The following is an 18,400-nucleotide window of genomic DNA, read 5'->3' on the forward strand; positions in this document are numbered from 1 at the left end:
AATATTAGCAAAATTGAATAACATTTCTTGGTCAAAAGGTGTATTCATATTTTAGGTGAAACAGCATTACCATACTTTTATTTGATTCATCATGGAATAACCAAATTTACATGCCTGTGCCTGTGCTTTCGTAACACTGCTTAACCGCAATGTTACAACCTAAAATTCCTATGTTTGGTTTTACAGAATGGCCAAATATTGCCAAATATCTGTACTTCTGCATTGTTCTGGACCATTGTTGAATTGTTGTTTAATAGTTTTACAGTAGTCTGTAGAAAAAATTCCAATTTTATATGTGCCCAGGGCTATTGATTTTGCTCTATTTTCCAGACGTTCAATCATACACTCAAATATCTGATGGGAAAATGACATCAAGTTCAGGTCAGTGAAAATAATTCCAAATAATTCTTAACCAAAAACCATGATAACATAGTGGATATATATTTTTGGCACATACATATTTTCAAGAAAGTCTTTAACAATGTAATGTATTTATGATAAAATTATTTCTTGTTCAAAACTTTAAAATTAACTCACATGAAGTAACACAAACAGATAATTGTCAGTCAATTTGTAGCTCTTCTGGGAAATTGGAAGCCCTTGATTTGATAACGAACTTCCATCCTCAGAAATTTGGTAGAACAACAGGCTTTGACAAATGATGCCATCTGCTATCTTTTGATTGGTATCTTGGTACTGAAATTAAGAAAGCCATATATTAAAAGGCTATTTATTATGTTTGAAGAAGGCTATAATTATTGAGAATAAAGATGGCTTTCTTTATAATTTGAATAATATATTGTATAGTATAAAACAGACCTAGTAATTACTGTACTAGTAATTAATATTTGTTAATTAATTACTATTACAAAACATTTCTTTTGATACATGTTTCCTGCCAAAATTCAAGCAAAACAATATGTTTGTCTTCTGAGCTTTTGGCACCATTTTCCATTTCGTTCTCTATTGATAAGTTGAAGTTTAGTCTGACCCTGTATTGATGTAAACAGTTCTTTGTTTTAGAGAAATCAATCAATGTTATGGATGAGTTAATGTTATTGATAATCATTATCTATTCCTGTATTCCATTGTTTACAGTAACTGTACATGTGACATTGATTCTCAATACCTCAAGCAATTATTTCAAAATTCAATCCATTAAAATCATGAGTGAAGCGAAGGCCAAAAAGAAAAACTGCTTAATTATTCAACAAAAAATCCTTTGAAATTTGAAACTTTTCTGAATTTGAAGTTCTTCTCAGATCTAGAAATCACCTGTGACACAATTAATTTCTTTCAGGGCAATACACATGATTGCATTGAGTATACATAAATTTGATTCAGTTTTATTTGATATTCATATTTATTTTTTGTATGCGTTTTAAAGTTGAAATCTGAAAAAAATAAAAGCTGCATCTGGTAAGAAAGATTAGGTTGAAAAGATAGTTGTTTATAGGTTTCTAATGTAGAGTTTTTACTATTCATGATTAAATGTGAACACCTGCTCTCACTATTTTATTACTACTGAGACAGTAGGAAACAACTGACATGTTAACAGTCTCTCTAGATTATTTCAAGATAAACCCTGCCTGGTGCTAGGTAATCAGGCCTACTTTCTTTCCAGATACCATAGACTTTCAATATAGCATGAATGAAGATAAAGCATGATGACTTTAATCCAGGTCATGAAATCTTATTGAAGAATAAATTCCCTTAGCCAAGGCAGCAGACTTTCATATATCTTTGGATTAGGATTTGATAGAACCTTCAGGAATCGTATTAGTAGTAAAAAGTTGTTCCTGAATGACAGAATTGTATGCTTATGTACTTCTCTTTATCCATATAAAGTTTTGAAGCGTCTGGTGTGAAAAGAATTGACAAGGTCAAGGTCAAAAAATGTCAGTCGTTTTAAAGTCAAGCACCAGACATATTAAGTATATCCAAGGGAATTTTTTTTTCCAAGTTTACAGCTCTGACACACCATATGTAATAATTATTTATCTTGGCCTAACAGACTTGATGATTATTTATAAGCTAGGAGCCTCCCAAGGGTTCGTTTTAATAGGTTTAGGATTCATTTAGACTGATCAAAGACTGGGTTGATTTCCTTCAGACATCAATAATTTCAATAGAACTGATTTGTGTATACTATATTTAACTCATCTCTTAGGACATTATCAAAGAAATGGGTCTCCTCTCCATATCTAATTAGACTTTCTTTAGTACATAATTCCTCTATGGACAAGTGACAGGGCAGTTGTAATACAATCTTGGAAATGAAATTTGGGTCTTTTTTTCTTGCGTAAGTCGACTAATGAAGACCGGAATGGGGTTTGAATATTTGGGTGGGACAGTAAATCAAATTTCTGGCAAAATTACACTTTAGGCCATAAGGTGCAGAACAGTAGGATATCTTGATGTTTAGAATTCCAGTGCTACTATCTAATTAGATCTTCAATAGACATTCAAGAAAGGTAAAAAAATATTATATGTATTTTATTCAGAGTTGTGTATCTTTACCAGCTAGATTTTACATCAAACTTCTTGAATAGTGTATTTTGAAAGTCATGGCTATTTTAGGAAAGAGCAATCAAATTTTGTTGGAATTTTATCTTGATACAACTCTTTCAGAAAAGTTAATTTAGGAATTATATATTATACCTTGATCATCCAGTTCTTAAGTGAATATTACCCTATTACAAGATTTTTGATAATATGAGAACTAAAACATACAAACTTATAGACAGCCTACAGATTTTAAAAATTTCAAATTTGATTGCAGTTTTTGTAATGCACTGTAAGAACCTTGAAAGGTTTTTTGTTGCTAAAAATGAGTACATGTGGTGAAATTATTTTGCATAAAACTTTGATCATTCATGACAGTAAACCAGTTTAATTGCAAACTTATGTTCAGAATACTTATAAGTTTTTTTATATTTATAATGAATAATATCATAATATACTACCTCCCTCTCTAATGTATAAAACATATTGTGCAAGAAAATCATCTGCTCTAATATATAGTGTATGCCAATCTTTCTCATTTATATTTCACTGTGTTTTGACATTCTAAACAGAACTTTTAACAAGTTTTCAAAATTAGATATTTTGATATTTAGTCTATCCCGAAATTGAGAGTTCTAGAGATTCGAAGTATTGTTGAATCATTTTTATTATGAATTGAAAGAACTTTGATTAGAAACTGGGATCATTAATGATCATACATGTTGTTATGCCAGCTTTTATTGAACTATATGTTCATAAGTGTGATGGTTTCCAGCTGTTGTATCTTTCATCTACCAGCAATAAATATCTACCCATATAAATACATTTTACATGATATTAATTATTATCAAATTGGTCACTCAACTAGAAACCAGTATAGTATATTGATTGCACTATTTAATTTACACCTTTCTTTCAAATGAATATAATGCACATATGTAATAATTAATATGTTTTTATATATAATACAATTGATGTGACACTGTGTCAATTTACAGAGCATTTATTCTAAATATTTATATCAAAATCATAATGATGAATTGGGAAAAAATTTATTTTGATTTTGAATATCAAACTGTTTTTAAAAAATTTATAATCAATTGATGTTCATTGATATTTAAAAAAAGTGATATCTCAATATAAACAAATACTGGTACCCATATATTGTTGAACCTTGGAAGAAAGGATTGATTTAAAACTTTTGTTTTTAAGAAGCTGAGACACACTTCCCCTTTAATAGTTATAACAGTATAGAATAGTCTAGTCTGAAAAAGTGAATAGGTCTTCAGTATGCAATTGTTTTGGGAGAATAAGCTTCCACAGTATGGTATTATTTGATTACATCTCAGCTCTTTAAAAGCCTTCTTGTGTTAGATCATAATATATGGTATCTAAATCATTGAATAAACTTATGTTGGCATAACTTGTAGTAGCCCATATTTTACTGTTCTGCACCTTGCTGAACTTCTGGAGTCATAGAAATACGAATAGAAATATTTTTCTAGTGACAAATTTGGTCAATAAAATAAACCATAGAATAATTATATTATAATTAGCAGTGAAATTAATGTATGGTTTCCAATGTTAACATATTTGCAGAATAAATATATTCAAGATCTTCTTTGAAAGAAAAATGGGAATATAACTAATTATAAATCTAATTATAAATGGTCTTGGTGATTGAATAAAATTCGGGATAAGAGTTGGCATCCTAACTTAATTTACACTATGAAAGTTATAGGAAGATAAATTTGTGTCAATTCCAGACCGATTCTATCTGATGACCTGAATTGTAAGAAGAAGTATAGAAATTGATGTATTATATTAAATCTATCTATCATATTCCTTGACAGACCGACTGACTTGAAGTCTTACTATTTCAATAGCTCTAGTTCCATTGGGAATGATAGAATATTTGGTCATGGCATTAATTGATTTTCACCTTCCAATATGTAAAGCTGTTATTATATAGTAACAAGACCTATATTAGGATTTGACCTTTCAGTTACTAGGAGAACGCTGATAAGCAAATCAATAGTTCATTGGAAAACCTGAGTCTAAACGGGTGATTATTAGAATCGGCTTCTCTGATTAAGACCACTGATGAATGCTTCAAATGTTCAGATTCTTCCTCCAGGCTTAGGTTGAGTCATTAGAATTAACAGAAGAATATTGTCTGTAATCCAGGGAAAGTCAAATTCTTGGAACGTTTTTTTTTATCTGCAGAAGCTAGCAATCATTAAAATCTTGAAACATGTAAGGTTCATCTTAAAAAAGGCTATATTTATTTTAAACTGTGCGTTTGCTATAGAAAATGTTCTTCTCATTATAGTTATCCCCCTTTCTTAATAGAAACTATTAAAGATAGAAGAAAGTGATATCATGTTGTAGTAAAATATTCTATTATGTAACAATCTTCAGTCTAGAGAAATATTCTATAGAATTAATTCTGGATATATTTCAGTCTATAGGTTGAAACACATAAATCATACTGTAGTTGAAAGTATTATTGAAATAATCTCAGTTATACTTATTATATCTTTTAATATATTATTTTGTGAGGAAGTAGTTTGAGTTTAAGGGTCACTTAGACAAGTATAATGAGGGAGATGGAAATCTGTCTGATGTTCTGTTTTCTATTTTAACTGATGGAGGTTTAAAATTTTCAGCCATCCCTTCTATTTTGCTTGATTTATTCCAAAAGGCTTTTCACCGCCATATGTTTACGGCAAATTATGTCTGTCTGTAAAGCTTTTAGTTTCTTCATTTTATAGTTCATTCAATTATTCAGTAGAGTCTTACGGACAAAAATTAAAGACCTTAACTGTCTAAGACCTATTGATAGATAGAGACATTCATTACAAAAGATTCTAGATAAAACTCTCAGCCGGTGGTGCCAATTGTTTCAGGCCCCTTTGGAAATGTTGTTAACAATGAATTTAAATATCCAGTACAGACATTGATTTATAGACAATTTCAGGCAATAAATTACTACCATTCTTAAACAACAGCATTTCTTGTAAATTCGATAAATAAAAAAATCCTGCAAAATTCATTTAGAGTTCCATTAGACATCATTTGTAAATAGTTTTCTGTGACATATGATTATGCAACATTTTTGAAAATTTGGTTCATTTAACTATGACCATTGTCTTTCTGTCGTTTGGCTCAGGATTAACATGCAATCTATAGCATTTCCTTACTAAGTCCCACTTTCTGCTGACATGGACAAATTAATTGACTGCTAATCAAGATACACAGTTATCAGTGCTTTCTGCCAGCTATCTGGCTCCATTTGTTTGCTTTAAGATGCTGTCAGTTCACAATATCGTGGGTTACCTTAATTCATGTGAACAAAAAATTCATTCTTTATCTGAATTCATGTTGTTATTTACTATTTTTCAGAGGATAGAAAGTTGTTTATTGGTATGTTAAATAAACAGCAATCAGAAGATGATGTACGACAGTTATTATCTCCTTTTGGAGGTATTGAAGAGTGTACTATATTAAGAGACCAAAATGGAAACAGTAAAGGTAAGCAATATTATTTCCTTGAGGTAACAATAGTCTAAGACTTTGTAAGTAGGCCAGAAAAGAATTTATATTTACAATATAGCAAATTTGTGGGAAATTGGAATATATAAAGTCTTCAATATTCAGTAATACAAGTATAAAATATCTGTAAATTTAAAAAATTGTTTATTGTCTAATTCTGGGACAATGTGTTTATATTGTAAAATTTCTAACCACTACATACAAACATTTAGACACCAAAACTATAAAAAATAAATGAAAAGTCACTCAAAGACAAGATATTTATGGAAATATTATTTTCATTTCAATCTAAAAACAAAGTATTATTTATTCATAACGATATTTAAAAAAATTTTACTCCTGAAATAGTTTTCAAACACAATGGTAGAGCTGATTGTCTGGGAATATATCCAAAACATGGAATAAAATATTGATTAGAAATTAATTTTTCATTGGAATATTATTGATTTCATATGATTCATATTCATTGATTCTCTGTGTTTGAAATTTCTTGAAATCATTAAGCTTTAACATGAAAATCATCCAGTTGTGAAAATTTTCATTTCACTGCAGTCACATTTATTATTAAAGTGAGCTTCTAAGAAAATTCTTCTACATAATTTAAACCCAGTTGCATGTGATTTAAAATTTCATTCGTTTGTCAGTCGGTAGAAATTGTGAAGTTGGAAATATATTACACACTCTTCTCTTCTTTTAATTATTTTTGAAAAAAATGAGGTCAATCTTTAAAATGCTGTTGATACCCAAAGGTGCTACCAACAATTAATCTGGTTTTGAATTATCCCTTAATTTTTTTGTGTGTATGTGTAAGTTAGTTCCCTAGAGGTCAAGATTTTAAAGATGAATCAAAATGATATTCCAATCAAAAAAGCAAGGAGGTTATAATTGCAATCTAAGATTACTATTCTTTACTATAAATTATTACCTGATTTACCTGGCAACAATAGTTACTTAGCTAATGAATGCTGTAAGGAAATGTGATCTTTAAAACAATATCATTAACACTCATCAAATTTTCATGAGATCATTCAAATTGCTTGGTACTGGTAGGACAATTAATTGCTGCTTTCAACTTGATATATTTCATTCCATTTCCATGTGATTTTGATTAAGTCTGTTGATGAGATTGATAATCAATATATTTCTCCCTCGATGACGGAATCGCTACATTCTTTCTTGTTTGTCGCTAGCTTTGATGAATAAGTCTTACTCATCCAATGCCAAACTATCCTGAATGGGTCACAGTGAACCTCATATAAGCATCATTACATGAACATTAGTTGTGGAAGTCGGATGTTTGTACAAGTGTTCAAGGAAATCTTGTCTCATTGTCTCAGGCTTTACCAACCAGGATTTTTATGGATTGATATCATTGTGTGTGTTCTGATCATAAGATAAATTCATTATCAAGCTATTCATTTAGAAAATGTTATGCATGACTGTGGCGTCTGACCTAGAAAATCACGCCATATTTCTTTATCATTGGTACTAGATAAAATCTAGCAGAATTATCACTTTTCTTTTTATGTGCAAATTGATTGCTTTATATACTGCTACATGTATTATATGATTTACTGGGTTTCACCTCCAAAACTCATTTATCTTGCCATCAAAAAAATTTCTACATTATTTGGCATGTCTTGTAGGAAATATTATTAGATTCTAGAACAGTACATGATAGTAGTCACTACTGCAGTTTCAAACAGGAGGTTATTAGTGTCTAAAATGGCGAGAAGTTCGAAATCAATAAGAGAGTGTGCTAGAAGGCAGTGATTTTCCTCTAACATTTATGTTTAGAACTTTGATCGTATGAGCTATTCAACAACAACGATTAATTTTATTTTTTCTGATCAACGTTATTCATGTGGATTTCTATTGCCTTTCAGGTTGTGCATTCGTTAAATTCTCTTCACATTTAGAAGCTCTATCAGCAGTCAATGCTTTACATGGAAGTCAAACTATGGCAGTGAGTATAGTCTAGTTTCTGCTTGTGTGTCATGTCTACTGTTATGTCATCTCGTGGTAGACACTGTATTAGATAATTTATTTATTATTCCGTATTATCTAGAAGAAGATTCTACTCCTTGTTTTATTGTTTATTTCTTGAAATAAGTCTCTTTATGTTAGTATTGCCTGCCTCCATTTTTGTTTTTCCTGATTTCATGTGAACAGTTCATTAAATTTTCATGCAGAACTCTTTAGTTTTGACACACTTGAATTGAAGTGTTCGTTTGATCTTCAGAACAACATATGTTAATGAATTGCATTCGGAATGAAATCATGCAGAGGAAGGTGGATGCATGACAATAAATCATAACGTGTCATGATTATGAAGAATTCGTTAATTATTCCTTCTTTCTGTGAACTAACTAGCAAACGTTTTCCATTTTGTTTAAGCAGGGAGCGTCTTCAAGTTTAGTAGTCAAATTTGCTGATACAGAAAAAGAAAGACAGTTACGTAGAATGCATCAGATGGCTGGACCCCTAGGACTACTTAACCCTTACACAATTCATCAACTTGGTACATACGGACCTTATGCTCAAGTACCCTCCACAGTAAGTTTGAAAAATATTTCTCTTTTTTTTTTTTATTGTTTTGCATTCCACTGTTCATTACTGATAACAGCAGGTGTTGGGGAGTAATAGGCAAGGCATTGAAGATAACATTGCTTGATAATGATAAGAATACAGTTCACCATCTGAAAACTGGTTTTGTTCATCAGTTAGCACTGCCTTGAATACACATTACACAATTGATTAAGGGGTGTGTCTAAGTGCGGGTATTGATAAACTTGCAGAGATATAGGGCTAATAGATGATATTCATTTACAAACTGTAAAATTCAAGGATGGATCCATGCATGGTTGGAGAAAGTTTTCTTCCAATCAGACTTATCTCCTTGTCAGTGATTGGGCAAGTAGATGCCACTGGTTAGCCTATATTTGTCTATACTGTAATTATCATACTTCCAATTTCCATTAGATTAATTCTGTCAAGAACAATACATCATAAAACTGTCATTTCATTGTAATATTTGTAATTTAAAATACCATGGTGTGATTCATTAAAATTTCTCCATTCCATTGTTGAATTCCATTTTCTTCAATTGATTAGTTTACTACTTGTCTTAGAAATATCCTGAAAATTCTCAAGTGTTGACCTTGTTATATTGATTATTCAGTAGTGTGGTACAATAGTTCTCAATTGATTGAATTTTATGGCAACATGCATCCAACTAGTGCATTATTCAATGATTATACCATAGTTTTACACAGTACCGTACTTGTAATAAAAAACACCAATAAATACCAATAAAATAACCATTTAGATTGTTGTGTTGACAGATGTGTACTATATGAAAAGAGATAGAAATCTAATAAATAGCTCCAGATAAAATGACTCATCATTCTAGAGAAATAATGGCGTCACTCATATTGATTTGATTTGTACTTTCTTCCAGCAATTGATGCAGCAACAGGCTGCAATAATGGCTGCTGCACAAGGAACATACTTAGCTAGCCCGGTGAATGTTTTAGCTACTCAAATGCAGCAGATAGGTGGAATTCCAGCTCCTAATGGCATTGCAACAGCTGCCATAACTCCCACTACGGCAACATTAGCAAATGGTAATTATTTTCAACTTTTATTTTAGTGCACCTTTATTCTTTTAAATATTCTTGATGTATTTTTAAGCATGTATATTTCATTTGTTTATTTTTAACTTATTTCAATATGTCATCCATACACAATCTTTAATCATGAAATTTTATTAGTGTTTCAATACTAAACTCAATATTTTCAAAATATTTTCATCTCAATGTTGTGTGTAAATGTTTTATCAAATCCTGTAGCTTTGATCATATAACATCAGATCAATTATTTGGACGGACACTTGTGATTTCAGTTTTTAGTTTCTTCTCCTTTTTATACACCTCACTTCTCCAACTATTCTGTTTTTGGTCTCCAAATCTTACAAAACCAATCCAAAAGTACTTGTTTCCCTTCAGTTGCAAAATAATTTTCAGTTGCTTCAAGTTTGATGTATATTATTGCACGATAAAATAAGATGAGTCACATAATCAAGTGATGTTGGTAATATTTTTTTCAATTGTAGGCACAGTCACTCCAACCATAAACGGTGCTCCCCCAAATGTCCTCTCCCCAACAGCTCTGGCCAGTTTCCCTGTGCCACCCACTGCCGCCAATGGTCATCAGACCCCAGATCTGTATGCTAATGGTATGCCCCACTTCCCAGGTATGATCAAAGGTACAGACACATTTCAAATCAGATAGATGTGGTGAAATAGTCTCGTCCGTCTGTTACACATTGATGTGTCTCTCCTGCACTTTTTTATCTTATACATTTAATACATTATGGATCACAGAATATTGGTATAACTAGATACTGAAGTTGAATATTTATAATCAGACTGTTATTTTACACAAGTTGCTCAAAATTCAAAGTATTTGGGTGGAAAGTAGAAAGCTGACATTTTTATGAAAATATTTATTTGAATTAGATTTTGAATTCCTCATTTTGGACAAATTGAATGCAATTTGTATATATAACAGTCTATTTAAGAAGGAGCTTTATTTTTGAAATTTTGAATCAGTTTTTAGGGGTTGTTGGAAAATGATCTAGTAACTCTGAGCATTGGTCAATGGTTAAAATAATGATATGAATTTAAGTATGAAAAACTAATTTCATAGAAAGGGCTAAGTTCTAGTTGTACCAGCATTCTGTGTTTATAATGTATATATTTATATCAAAATCACGTCTGTCAGACATATTCAGGAACATGTTCATGTCTGTAAAATTATAAATTAATGTTAGACCAAATTACCAGATTGAGAAATGGCATTTACTGCTTCATGTGAAAATAGCTGCCGCCATCTTTATGAGGCAGACTCGGGAGTATTTGTGAACTAATGATTGTTATCAGGGACAAAATTTACTCCATGGAAATAGATGTCTGACTTTTTCCTTAATATGTCTGCAGACTTTCATTAGAAGTAAAACTTGAAACTTGGACACATGCCAACTAATATCTCTCTCACTCAAAGCTACTTATCAAAAGAAAATTATTTAGTAAGAAAATGTTGGCGGTAACAAGTCTCAAGTTTTACTCATTATTTTCTCATTTTTTGGTGTTAGTTTATAAAAGATTTTTTATAAATGTTTTTTTCGATGTTTTTCAATGTCATTTTTCAATATTTGATGTTTTTAAATTTTGGTGTTTTATAAACTAACATTATAGAAATTTTAAAATGATGTTATCATGAATTGCATCATAGTAATATTGATTCATGTGTCACACTGCAACTGAGTATTCAACCAAGAGTTACAACTAACATGTAGGAAAGGTTCATATGTACAGTGCTTGGAAATTAAATACCAAATTTCACTCTGATACTGTGGTTACCAATTGCATCATCAGTGATCAAATAGCTTAGTAATCAAAAGGATAGGAGAAAAATAAATATCCCCTACTCAAATATTTCACACATGATCTAATTTGTTAGAAGTTTCATATGGAAACAAAATGGCCATAAACCCTAGGGAACAAACAAGGCTGTGAAAATATTCCACCATATTTAATCACGGCTTGGAGTTTTAACAAGATTTCTAGTCTTACGTCTGACCAAAGTATTGATTTTTGTCTTGGAGAATTTGACATTGACTGGATGTTTAGAAATGATAAGACCGCTATTAGTCATGTTCATGTCTAGTGAGCTTTAGTGATACTTGATATTTCAAAACTGTCTGGCATGGAAATTAAACTATTCTCAGACATCTAAAACCATCATTATCCACTGTCACAGCAATATGTTTTATAAAAAGTTCAGAAATTGACACATGCTAAGACCATGTCTAAGCCTAGGACAAAATTATACTTGTTTGGCACTAATTTCCTTTCAAAATCAGTTCTTTAATGCATTTTTAATTCTTCAGGACAATTTTGGCCTCATTACAATAAAAGAATTGTACATAAGCTAAAACGCGCTAAAATCCAGAGGATTCTCAAATAATTCACATAATACATATATCAGACAGAATCTTGTCTCTGACAGTGAGTGTTTTATCCTGAAATTTCCTGCAGGAATATAATTCTAACTAAGGTCTTTCTCTTATTTAAGCAGCAGCAGCTACTGCCCAAGCTATTACAAATGGTGATCCTTTACAACAATATGCTGCCATTCAACCTTACGCAGGCATTGGTAGGTTCTTATTTTACCCTCATAAAGAGATGTTTTGGTACCACACCATCATCAGTTACAATGTGTCAATTTAAAATATACAATTTATTAGAAAATTGTAATTTGCCATCATCTAGGTGAAATATATTGGAAGGCACATTAAATTTTAAAAGAAATGTTCATGAAGGCCTTGTAAAGAAGACCATTGTCCTAAATATTTGATCAAAAAATTCAGATATTTCTATAATGGAAACCATTGTTTCATAAATATTCTATGAAAATATATGGAAAACAAATTTTATGTCTAGACAATAATTTTCCAGTATATTTATTTCCAATGTATTTACTGATTATATTATAGCCGCAGCCTATCCAGCTGTCTATGGACAATATCAACAAGCGATCACCCAACAGGCTGTCACACAAGCAGCGCTTCTACCAACTGCTCAGAAAGAGGGTAAGCTGCTTTCATTACCAAGATTAAGCAGCATGGCCAAAAAGCTTATAAAAGAAAATGATATCAATTACAGTGTATTTAAGGGTAAACTATCCCTTTATACATATCAAATTAAATAAATTACTTCACCAAATTCTTTATTTTTAACATTTTTTAGAAACACCCTTTTTCATTTTTTATGCACAAATAATACCACCATTTTTGAAAAGTAATTAATATTCCTTTGAGCCATTAAATAACTGCTGTGAATCTGCTTTTCTGTTGTAAATTTGGAAATTGGTATGTTTGTTCATAATATGTTGTTCTGTCAAATAGATGTTTATTTGGTATTTATTTCAAAATGTTGATTTGTAGCTTAAATGTTGGAATGGAAAACAAATGGTGAAAATGCAGCGTTAGCCATATTCTTTAGTTCAGTTCATAGAACGTTTTTGATAGGCTTAGATAATCTTGAGTTTTAGAGCTAATAAGCAATAAAAATATGTTGTAAATTTTGTTGTATCCATGTTGTACAAATTTGTTGTATATTTAATATTTACAATGTATACATATGTATATTTTACAAAGTAAATTCACAGCAGCCTGTATCTAACTGTTATATGTTGAATGTTTTTATGTTTACATCATCACTGTCATCTTAAATCATTTTGTTTATTTTTTTGTATATATTTTTTTTTCAGGACCAGAAGGTTGCAACTTATTTATTTATCATCTTCCTCAAGAATTTGGGGATGCAGAACTTGCTCAGATGTTCATGCCTTTTGGTTCAGTCATTAGCGCCAAAGTATATGTGGATAGAGCTACTAATCAGAGTAAATGCTTTGGTAAGTCAAATTTAGTGAAGGTGTTATCATAACCTAAGCCATGTACAAATGCTTTTGAATTGATCTGCAAATGTTTTTTTTGAAATGATCTATCATAACTTTGATGTTGTGCAAGTTATATTGAGTCTGTCAGACATTTATAATTGTTTTTTTTTTTATATACAATGGAGTATAACTATAAAATATAAAGTTATACTTGTGATCAACAATATACATTACTTTTATAGGTTTTGTAAGTTTTGACAATCCAGCCAGTGCCCATTCAGCCATCCAGGCAATGAATGGTTTCCAGATTGGTATGAAACGACTCAAAGTACAACTCAAACGACCAAAGGATTTAAATAGACCATATTAGATGTTAGATGGTAAGTGTACATTGATAATAAAATGAAGGATTTTTTCTAAGCGAAATCACATTGTCAGTTTCCTTGGAGCACAAGTTACGTTCAATTTTACCCATATTTTGCCAAAGTTTACCACAATATTCGGAGCACAATTAAGTTTAAGTTCTCCAGTGCTGATATTTTCGAGTTTTGGAAGTATTTTTCATCAGTTTTATACGATACTTTATGCATGACCTCCAATATATAGCTTCAAACCTCCCCCTATTTTATATTTATTATTAACTAGTTATCAGTTGCTCTTTTAGTTTAGTTTTACAAGTTGATCAAAAAGATTGCTCTTGAAAATTTACAGGATTCCCATGAAATTCAAATTTCCATATACCAGCTGAAAAAGTCCAATTTTCTTTCCTATACTCTTATAAAACATCTGACATATTGCCTCTTTCTTTTACAAACTGGTTCTGTAGACCTCAACAAAGTCCTCTCTAAAATCATATCAAGAGATCTCCGTTGCTCCCTAAAGCAACTCAAGATAGGCAGCTCCATGTTGGCGTAAGTGGGTGATCTAAATGTTGTCACACGGTGGTTTTGGCAAATTCGTAACATTTGAGAGGTTTTTGATCGTAATAGTATTGTTCTGCTTTTTGGTTCTATAACACAATCAGTTACTTACAAATTGTTGTTTGTTTTTTTATATTATATGTAGGTGGTTACCAAGTAAATATGGTGTCTTATTTATTTACATTATTTATTTTATTATTATTTTTTTTACATTATTTGTCCATATTTGAACTAGCTTTATTATTGCTAATTATGGGGAGGCCAGTTATTATTATATACATGTATATACCTATATTAACCGTCATGCTTATTTCCTATATCTATTATATATTATTCACCAGAATTTAGATGTGTCTCCAAACCCTCACTTACTATTATATTTCTATCTCCCATTTCAAATCAGATCAGCTTTTTGTCTAATTTCATTATGTACCCAACAGGTTTCCATGGCAACTCCTTTGAAGTCATTTCTTGCATATTTTAAAAGTAATTTATCAAGATAATAGGATAGGAGTTCTGTGATAGAAGACATGTAATGTGTTAATTTAAGGGCGTGGTCTAAGAATAGAAACCAGATTGACAAAATTAATGAAGATATATTAATGTTTTATGGAATTCTTGAGATGATGCCATCAATACTAATGTCCTTTTTTCTCTTTCTTTTTGTTTTTCAGAGTTCCCATGGAACACAATAATGCCAAAAATTGGATACTTATTTATATTTACTTGTTATAAGTTGGAATGACACGACGATGAATGAATGGGATCGATAGAAGAAGAAATGACATTAGTAGGAAGATCCTATCTTAGAATAAGGTCACAAGACATTAAAGGCTTTGTATTCAATCTTGTATTATAGTACTTGAACATATTAGTCAACTTAATTAAAAAAAAAAACATTTTTAAATTATGAAATAATATATTTTAGTTATATAAATTGAAACTGACTATAATCTTGTTCATATTTAATATAGTCAGTTTCATTAATGTATGATTCATGATTTCAAATTTCTAAATGGCTTCATGCATGCATTAACAAGTTTATTTTTCATTAATTATAAAAATATTGCTTGAGATGAAGATTGTACAAAAAAATAGCCAAAAAAATCGAGAGATAGAGACTTTATTTTACAATTTGTTTTTCAACATTCCAAGAAACTTTGAATAATTGTATAGTTTGTTTCTTAAAAAAATTCTAACACCCATGCTCAGTTAACAGTATATAATATATTACTCTTTTATTTCTTTTGGTAATATTTCATAATTTTTAGAGAGTTACCATGACAACTGCATGCCGCCTATTAGAAATTGAAGTTTTTAATGTAATTAACAAACAGACTCTTGAACTAAATTCATCATATTTTGGTAGAAATCTGAACTTGTAAATCAAACTTTTTTAACTTATATTTTCATTGAATCATTCCCGAGCCATTCTCACATTAAAAAAAAAATATGGTTAATCAAAATAAATAATTTGATTTTATTTCATTTAACATTGATTTGATTTGAAAATATTTCTATTTGTGATTTCCTTCATTCTTAGAAGTTTGAGTATTAAAAATTCTTTATGAATTCTGGAATATTTTTCATACCTCAATTTCAATACTAAAATAAAATGAAACTCAAATTTGAAATAAATTTCAATTGTTACATAACTTTTGCTTTTAGCATTTTTCTCAGCTTGATTTTTTATGATCATCTTTTGATCACTTTGTTAATATATGATGTATTATATTTAAAATGAATTTTGAGAATTTGTTGATTAGATTTTTAAATTAGTTGAATTTTGTTTGCAGATTAAAGTTAACAAAAATTTTGGAAACTGGAATGAGATTTATTCTTACAAATGTTTTGAAATTTGAAAATTTTAGCGATGTTTGAACAGGTTTTTTTTTTAATCTATCATATTATTGGTTGTAAAAGAAGTCAAATTCATAGGAACACGGTACTTTTAAAAAAAATTGTTCAAAAAGTGGTTTTGATCTTATGAAATTGACTTCAAAAAATGGATTTTGCTATATCCTTTGTAATATAAAATGTTTTAATTTATTATTTTATATATATAGCTATTTATTTTGACAAATTGAATTTGATATTTTTTTGTGACATTGTTAGATAGATATAACCAAAATCTTTCAAAATTTCATGTTAATCAACCCATATCATTATGATTTTTGGTCATTTCTGATTCATATGACAAAGTGAAAAATTAGTTTAAAACGTATTTGGAAGTGATGAAATTGTCAAAAAATTAGAAATGATTATAAATCAGTTTTAAGTCTGGGAAAGTTCTTTGTTTTATTTCAACTGGAATAACTGGATATTTTTAAGGCTGTTTTTGTTTTAGTGAACCTATTAAAGCTTTTGACATAAGCTACCTCTTAGTTAAAATTTGTTTAATTTTTAAAATGAATAACAGGTTTTTAAATTATTGCGTTATATATTTTGAGATATAGTATCCATGTTAAATTCTGAACAAATTGCTTGTTATAGAACATTTTTTCCTCTTTTTTTATGTAAAATATTTTATTGAAATCCATTCTTTGTAATTGATAAGTGCTACGAAATAATCCTTACAAAACAACAAATGGTGCAATTGACTTTTCAAATGTTAATCTAATGTTTTTATCCTTGCGACACCTATCGTAAAATTGGTTGTTTTATTTTAAATTGAGTAACAATCAAACCAAACCTTCAATTTTTTTCGACTTGGTTTTGTTTTTAGATATTGTCTTAAGGTCTTAAAAGAAAAACAATTAACCAAATTTTCTACCTTTTTTTTTTACTGTTATGTTACTTCACTCAATTTTAGTCACTACCTTGTTTGAAAAGGACAGAAAATGGTCTTTTCTAGTCATGTTAAACTTGTATTTTTATTATTATTGTTTTTTTGCTATTTATTGCGGACACATTTGTGCAATATCCATGTGTGTATTTGACCATATCATATCATATAGGGAGGATTGTAATCTCATTTGACTGGACATGACTGGAGTAGAACTGTTTAACACAGATATCTAGCTCCAGTCAATCTAAGTCAAAAACCTAAAATTGATCCTTGTCTCAGAGGTCACAATTTTGAGTACATTATTATTTTTGTCAACTATATCATTGTGCTCAACATTGTGAGATGTTAGTATTATCAATTTATTTATTTATTAATTTTTTTCCTGATGATTTTTTTTAAAAGATATTTAGCACTTAGTTTTAGCTTTTAGTGCACTGTAGTATATTATGCACTTACCCATTTAGCATTTGCACATATTTTAGCCGTAGATTTAGAAATCCTTTCCAAATTATCATATATTTAACAGGTGAAAAACAACCTTCAATGCTCAATATAAACTTGTCATTTGCATAAATGAACATGATTGATGTATAATATTATTTTTTTGTATGGGGGTTCTCATCAAAAACGCTCATTCTTTAATTTTTAAATTCAAAAATTTCATTCTGGAAAGGGGGAAGTAAATTTTGACACTGACACCCATCACTTTTAAAATACCAATTTTAAAAATATATTTGACATGCAGATCAACCAGGATACATTTGACATGTAGATCAACAAACGCTTTTATTTGAAATCTTTGGGACATGGAAAGTTCGAAACTTTTTGATGAAAACCTTGCACCTCGGCGATGTTTGATGCGTGGGAAACAAAACGAGATATGTGTGAATATGTATATATTGGTGAATAACTTTAACAAAAATATCTATCTTAGACAAATTGAATACAAGATAAATGTGAGAGCGAGAGAGATTTAATTTATTTATGCCCAAATATTTGAATCAAAAGACAAGATCTATTTTTATAAGAGCCTATTTTTTCAAACAAAATGACTCCATGTCAAATTAGATGTACATTTTTCTTTCCAAAGGTGTGATTTTATCATTATTATTCAAGTATAAAACACATACATTGTAAAGTACATTCACTTTAATGTTGTGGTGTTATC

At 29.8% G+C, this 18,400-nt stretch overlaps 1 protein-coding gene across 1 annotated transcript; it reads left to right on the forward strand.

Annotated features, from left to right (window-relative positions):
• Positions 1 to 365: 365 nt before the first annotated feature.
• On the forward strand, positions 366 to 15,666 carry LOTGIDRAFT_238118 (hypothetical protein; the record flags this gene model as incomplete). Its single annotated transcript, XM_009049204.1, has 11 exons — positions 366 to 381; positions 5,911 to 6,039; positions 7,947 to 8,026; positions 8,458 to 8,616; positions 9,521 to 9,686; positions 10,175 to 10,315; positions 12,199 to 12,279; positions 12,620 to 12,715; positions 13,396 to 13,539; positions 13,767 to 13,904; positions 15,119 to 15,666. 10 exons carry the CDS (start codon positions 366 to 368, stop codon positions 13,892 to 13,894), a joined length of 1,140 nt encoding a protein of 379 aa, XP_009047452.1. The 3' UTR covers positions 13,895 to 13,904; positions 15,119 to 15,666.
• Positions 15,667 to 18,400: the final 2,734 nt, after the last annotated feature.

This window comes from Lottia gigantea (assembly GCF_000327385.1).
Source record: "Lottia gigantea unplaced genomic scaffold LOTGIsca_131, whole genome shotgun sequence".
In the NCBI taxonomy this organism is placed as follows: Eukaryota; Metazoa; Mollusca; class Gastropoda; family Lottiidae; genus Lottia; species Lottia gigantea.